This window comes from Triticum urartu, chromosome 5A, assembly GCF_056163025.1.
Source record: "Triticum urartu cultivar PI428250 chromosome 5A, HENAU_Tu73, whole genome shotgun sequence".
NCBI classification, from domain to species: domain Eukaryota; kingdom Viridiplantae; phylum Streptophyta; class Magnoliopsida; order Poales; family Poaceae; genus Triticum; species Triticum urartu.
The window spans coordinates 609,740,441-609,747,551 of NC_141877.1; the positions used below are offsets into that span (position 1 = coordinate 609,740,441).

At 48.2% G+C, this 7,111-nt stretch overlaps 1 protein-coding gene and 1 pseudogene across 1 annotated transcript; both read right to left on the reverse strand.

Annotated features, from left to right (window-relative positions):
- Positions 1-235: 235 nt before the first annotated feature.
- LOC147973328 (uncharacterized) lies at positions 236-1,847 on the reverse strand. The gene is made up of 5 exons (XM_087524960.1): positions 1,600-1,847; positions 1,348-1,497; positions 1,193-1,270; positions 966-1,093; positions 236-861 (listed from the first exon to the last, which is right to left on the reverse strand). Exons 1-5 carry the CDS (start codon positions 1,832-1,834, stop codon positions 364-366), a joined length of 1,089 nt encoding a protein of 362 aa, XP_087381086.1. The 5' UTR covers positions 1,835-1,847; the 3' UTR covers positions 236-363.
- Positions 1,848-5,786: 3,939 nt separating this feature from the next.
- Positions 5,787-7,111, reverse strand: LOC125506960 (BTB/POZ and MATH domain-containing protein 1 pseudogene; annotated as a pseudogene).

Consider the following 7,111-nt stretch of genomic DNA (forward strand, 5'->3'; position numbering starts at 1 on the left):
AATCAGTAGGAAAGAAGCCCTCGGTACTCATCTGATTAAACTGAAAGTGAGACAGTCAAACACTTGAAGCAAAACCAAAGCGTCAGGAAACAACCAAAGATTTACAATGTCAGAGCAATGATAAAGGAAACAAGCACAAGTATGTATGTATTGCCACATTTAATTTGTCCAGATCAATAGGCGTATCATCACAAGAATCATCACTACTCAGAGTGAGAGCATCATCTCTGTCAAAACAGAGCAAGCATCTTTGTCAAAACAGAGCAATCAGAAAAGGCTCCCTCCCGGAGTTCAGAAGACTTTCTCACTGACAGACACAGTAATGCCGTAAACTGATTGGAGCGACGAGATATGCCCTACATTCTACTCCCGTGGAGATGGCTGCTGCTCGGGCGCCGTGCTAGAAGAAGAACTGGCGTTGCTGTGGACTGGACCCGGGATCACGTAGCCCATCCGCCGGTGCTGCTGAAGCACGTTGCTGGCGAGGAGATAGTCGCGGCAAACCTCGTCTTCGCGCGGGGGCTCCAGGCACAAAACCCGCGTGGTGGGCGCACGGCAAACAGGGCACCACTGAGCACCTGGCGCCCTCGGTCGTGGGTCGGCGGCGACCAGTGCCGGTGAAGAAGGCTGCTGCCCCGGCGCCGCGGAAGAAGGCCGAGGAAGGCGGCGGTCGGGCTGGCGCTGCTGGCCCCGAGGCGCACCGGCGTAGGTGGGGACTGGACTCGGGAGCACGTAGCCCATCTGCGGGTGCTGCTGGAGCACGCTGTTGGCGAGGAGGTAGTTGTTGTAGCAATACTCGCACAATGGCGCCGAGCCCAAAACCCAGGCGGTCGGCGCTCCGCAAGGAATGCACGCCGGAAGCTGCTGACCAATGCATCGAGCCAAGAAGAAACCAATGAGTTAGTTCATGGCAGGACACGCCCAAATAATGAATGATGAATCGTGACTAGTGCGTGGCAAATTACCCTGCCGGAGTCGCCGCGCGGCTGCCCTGTTCCTGTCTGCCAGGGGCCGGCGATCTGGTTCTGGCCGGGGAAGAAATCATAGCCGGTCGGCGCGTGGTACTGGTACGGGATGGGCGCATTCACAACGGCTGCGACAGAAACCAAGAAATCAAACTCCGACGTCAATGAAGAACCAAGAACCGCACGGATCAGAAAGAATTTGGCGCTTTTCTAGGGAGGGAACGCACCTGGATTGCCCAGCGGCGGCCGGAGCACCGGCGTCGTCGGCGCCCTCCAATGCCACTGGGAGAATTCCCCGCGAGCAGCTGCAATCCAAGAAGCGACATCAACCCAAGAATGAAAGACGCGCTCTGTCCTGTTCTTTGATTTCTTGGGCACCGACCTCCGCCGAACTGGGACGAGCCGCCGGGATAGCCTACAGCGAAGGCTGGTGTAATCGCCGTATGCCCTGCAAGCGCCTGCCGGTGCGGCCGAGCGGATCCCCTCTGCCCCAACCCGACCCCGCCCCCGCGGCCTGCAACTGCAACTGCAACTGCAAGAAACAAAGGTACCGGATGTTACAATCCAAGAAGCGGGCACCAACGCGAGAACGAACCCCGCGCTCGCCGTATGCTTTGATTTCTTGGGCACCCACCTCCACCGGACTGGGGAGAGGCGCCGGGGAAGCCTACAGCGCTGGGCGTAGTCGCCGCCGTCGGCCCTGCGAGCGCCTTCGAAGTCCCGGCAGTGCTGTCGCCGCCTGCATTCGCCGTCGGCCCTGCAGTCTGCGCCGAAGTACCGGCAACGTCGTCGCCGGCTGCAGTGTCCGTCCGCGCAGCCCGATGCCTTGCCCCGGGAATGTCGTCGCCGGCCTTCCGCTTGCCCGCCATCTCGCCTCGGGTCGAATAGCTTCGCAAGAAAGAAGAAACAATGGGAGGGGAGGACGGCGATGGAGGGAGGCTATATAGATGACGAACAGAGCCTCCCGTCCCGCTCCAACCGATTTCAACAGGCAGAGAGATTCAGGTCGGTTGATTTGGGGGACCAAATGGAAGACAGCAAGAGCCTCGGAAATGGGCCCAGTGCCAATAGCCCAAGTCATTTGCCGGGCCAGGCCGATGCTAGCTTTTGTGGATGTTTGACAAAATAACAAAAAGGGGTACGAAATCACCTGCTTCCAATGAGTAGGAGCACCCTATTTTTTTTGTTTGACTATATCTCACCTAGACGTGAGATAATAACTCACATCTAAGTATGACATCAATACTGTTTGTGGCCTCTTTTGTTTATTTGTTTGTTTGTTTGTTTGTTTGTTTGTTGTTTGTTTGTCTTGAGCCTGTTTGTTTGTCTCGGCTTACTCACTCTAGTTAGATGCCCAACTCTTTGTTATACTGGAGTAACCATACACCGGGATCCTGACCGACTTACGATAGTTAATAAATGCATTCGAGTCAACCTTTATTTGTATGTCGGGACTTTTTAGCGAGTCAAACCTGACTCATGTCGTAGCAAAAATAATGTTTTTTGTTTAAAAAATATTCATAAAATTAATAAAAAATGTTCATAAATAAAAAAAGTTCAATTTAAAAACACGCACGTAAAGCATAAAAATGTACGTTGAACTGGGTCCAGTTGCGAGTTGAGAGTGGACTTGCAACTGAGACAAAAAAGGTCAGAGCCGAGTTGCGAGTCTAGGGTGGACTTGCAACGGTGACAAAAAAAATGTTGGGCTCCAGTTGCGGGTCGAGGGTGGACTTGAAACTGAGACAAAAAAAGGTCACCCCCCAGTTGCGAGTCAAGGATGAACTTGCAATTAGGACAAAAAAATGTTGGGCCCTAGTTACAAGTTGAGTGTGGACTTGCAACTAAGACAAAAAAAAGTCGGGCCCCAGTTGTGAGTCAAGGGTAGACTTGCAACTGGGGCAAAAAATATTGGGCCCAGTTGCGAGTCGACAGTGGACTTACAACTGAAACAAAAAAGGTTTATCCCAGTTGTGAGTCGAGGTTAGGTTATTGACTAGGACCAAAAATGTCAGTCCCAGTTGCGAGTCGTTTATGGACTTGCAATTGGGACAAAAAAAATCGAGTCCCAGTTGCGTGTTGAGAGTGAACTTGCAATTGAGACTAAAAAAGTTGGGGTCCAGTTGCGAGTCGAGAATGAACTTGCAACTGGGACAAAAAAGTTGGGTCTCAACTACGAGTCGAGTGTGGACTTACAACCAGGAAAACAAAATTGGGCCCCACTTGTGAGTCGAGGGTGGCTTGCAACGTGGACAAAAAATATCGGGGTTTAGTTGCTAGCCAAGGGTGGCTTGCAACAAGGACAAAAATATCAGGGCTCAGTTGCGAGTCGAGGGTGAGATTGTAACCGAGACGAGATCGGGCTGTAGTTACACTTGAGGGTGGAATTGTAATTGGGACGAGAAAAAAAAAGCAACCCTTTGTTTATGTGGTGGACAGCTAAGTGACATCGATGGTAAAAAAAATCATACATTTACAAAAAAATAAAAAAGATAAAATGGAAAAAAGAAAATAAAAAAAAGAAATGAGAGTGGATGAGTGAATGAATGCGAGTGAACCGAGGAACCGTACCCTCCCCACGCTCACTTCAGTGGGGCTGGAATGCGTGGGACTTGTGGACAAACAACGACATGCCAGCTTAAGAATGTGAAGAAAAAAAATACCAACTACGGCCTGCCCCTACCCTCGTGGACCTGGACACGGCCGCCGCGCGCGACACCGCGAGTGAACGCACATAATTAGCTTGCACGAATATTAAAGATAAACAAGATCAATGGCTCTGATTTAGATGTGAGGTAATTATTTTACATCTGATGTGAAATAGCAATTCAGTTTTTTTTAACCTTTAATCGTTGTATGGATAGGCATTTTGTGTGTTCCCATCCAAGACTTATGATTTTTGCAAAACTGCCACGTTACACTTTTTTCTTTCAACGACAGCAGGAGAACTGCTGTGATTCCATTTCAGTAGAGAGAGTAGCCGAGAGAAGAACTGAGCAAAGGAAGACAGAAACCTGGGGCAACCGGGCAAGCAACATCGCCCAAGAAGGGCTACAGCGGCAACAGGCAGCTCCTTTTGGTCAAAAATTCTCCTGTTACGCTCCCGCCAAATCTGCCAACAAACAAGCAAAAGCAAGGAGCGAGTGCCCTTGCGTTGCCTGCTCTCAAGGTTTGCGCACCGCACATGGAGGCCGCCCAGTCTGAATCTGAAAGCGTGTTCGTCGGCGCCCAGTTTTGAGGTTTCAGAGAAGGGATGCCAGCCTCCGGCGCTGTTCTCTCCAACATGTGGCTTTGACCATTGCTAGTAAGTGAAAAACAAAACAGATAAGCACAATGTAACATCGAATCGGATATGCTTAATTTATGTACTGTTGTTATAATCAAATGTGTTGGGTTACCAATCAAGCGATTAGTTCTGTTCATCTACCAAATGCATTACCCAACCAGTTAGCAAGATGCACCATCTTCTTCTGACAAAGCTTGTGTGCATTTTTTCAGACATTGCAGTACTTGTCCTCTCGCCCGACACCACGAGACTGGCGACGCTAAATTCATCCCCTTTTGCAACACAAACTGTCATTCACTCGCTGATATAAGATCATATGATGTGTTCATAATCCCGTAAACCTATGTTACCGCTTTGCGGCTCATCTCACCTCCCAAACAGAAGGGAGGTGTCATAACTAAACTGATATGTTAGTTCAGCAAATGCACTGTGTGTGTCTTTCCTGTCGTGGCCTTGCGGGGCGGAAGGCTATTGACCAGCGAAGCCGATTGTAGACGAGGACGTCAGCCGCCTCGACATAACACAAGCTTCTCTTCCACTCGCTTTCCGTTGGGATGAACAGACTACAATGCTGCTCATCTATTTTCCATTGTTTTCTTGGATAACCTCAAAGTTGATTTACATCATATGCCTCTTATTTGTAATATATTTACATCATTTGTATAACATTTACGTTTAAAAAAAATATGTATAACCAGAGAATCAAAGGTAAAGAAACACCTATAGACTCAGTTATTCACCTTACCAAATAAGACTTTTTATCCCACAATGATCACATTGCCAAGACCAGAAGTTAACAGACTAAGGATCCTCCCATCAACCAAAATGACCCTCATCACAGCACCGAGCTCCTTCGGCTTTCTGCTGCTGTGATGCTTCTTTCACAACCCAATGCAGGTCAGGGTTAGGTTTTCACATCTCCATCAAAACTCTCAATACTCAAGCTAACATTTGATCTGTTTGTGTCTCCCTCCCACACAGAAGCCTCTATGGCATTGCTGCCAGCACATAGTTTTCATGTTTTGCAGATATACCATGGAAGAAAATTTACAGATAACCTCAAACTTGTCAACAGCCTAAATGCCGAACAGGGAAGGAACAAGAACATGAACCGGAGGCTCAGACCGGCGATATTAGAAACAGAGAAAATGTTAGATACAAATGCTCTTCACTGCGGTTACCTTTAAGAGCTGCTAGTGAAGCCAGTTCTTCCTACAGCTGCTAGCTATTCCTTTAAGAGCTCAATGTTGTAATCCTAATCATGGCCCTGTTTGCCCACTCTTACAATCTAGTACAAGATCATTCTATCATGCTTCAAGGAATCAAAATATGTAACTTACAATGCTATGCAATGAAGTTTAACCAAATATGCGGTTTTAATCTTGTTACGTTCTAATAGATGAGGCCATCATAACACTGCACGATAACGTAAATCATATGGGTGTCAAATGCGCAACAAAGGTTGCACACAAATGGAGGAAATTTTGCCAGAAAATTAAGACCAACTGTTACACGATTGCAAGGGAGCGCTCCAGATGAAATCAACAATATGATGAATACAAATCTGGGTTCATCGACGAGAATATTCATATCATCCATATCACTTGAAAATCAACCTAAATATTCTTAGATCCATCTAGCATTGAGCTTACCATCACAATGGCAAGTGAGTACAAGAAATTTATCAAATATTGACAAGCAGTTTATATGATTTGGCAATTCTACCTATGTAGCTGCTCATGCTTTACGAAACTTTCTTCTCTTCTCCAATGCGTCCACTATGAGAGATGGGCAACTCGCCTTGACATCCTTGAAGCCTTGGGTTGCCACCACAGCATCCATGTCATCTGACATTTCCATAAATTCAAGGCAAGCATCCTTAAGCTTGTGGCAGTTATGTTGGTCAGCTAAAGCCAATGTGGTTGCCACGGTGACCGCGTTCAGATCCTCACAAAGGATGCTTTGGCAAACCAGCTTGAGCCTCTCCATGGCATATCTATCTGCAGCCACTAGCAGAAGCCGGACCATGTCAGTATCCTTACCTCCCTCAAGATCCATGTCTCCCGGCAAAGAGTCAGTATAGATGAAATGAAGCAGGGCCTTCAAAACGGCAGGTTGCATGTCCTTGATGGTTATGGACTGCCCCGGCGGCCTCGCCTCCCTCATCAACCCGTAGAGCTCTGCTTTCAGAACAGGTGACCGCATAGCAAGAACAAACCTATGCGCTTCAATGGTTTCTTCCCCAACAATGAAACTAACATCAAATCCCTCCTTTTCTTCCAGCAGCCTGCCAACATGCGCAGTCATGTCAGATGGTGGCATGTCAATCTTGGGGAATGGTTTGGTATCGGCAACATGTGGCTTTTTTATAACAGTGATGATTCATTCTATCGTCAGGTGATCATCCCTAAGGTATGCGGATCCCTCGATATGGCTTCGTCTTTTGAACTCACAGAACTCTGGAGCAAACCTAGTGGAATCGTCGAAATTGAAAATCCTAGGCCCTGTTTTTTGCGCTGAATACGATAACCCGGTAAATTGGTCAACAAGCCTCAGGTCGCAAGATGCCCGGACTTTAGTGTTGTTACTCATAAGCTCGAGATAAACTGAGATGTAATCTGGATATGCTATGCTGTATCCGTCAGGGTAGAGGCGGATGGCCCAGTCGTGGCCGCCAACAGTGAAAATCCTGGATCTTATGAAGCTATCGGGGTCTTTGCCCATGCCCCTGTGCTTGCTGTAGCCAAGATATGAAACACATGCATGCCTTGAGCCTCATCCGGGGAACACGTAGACGCCGTCTTACATGCCCCCATCTGGTGACCGGCCGGGAGGGAGAAAGAATCCACGTGACGGCGCC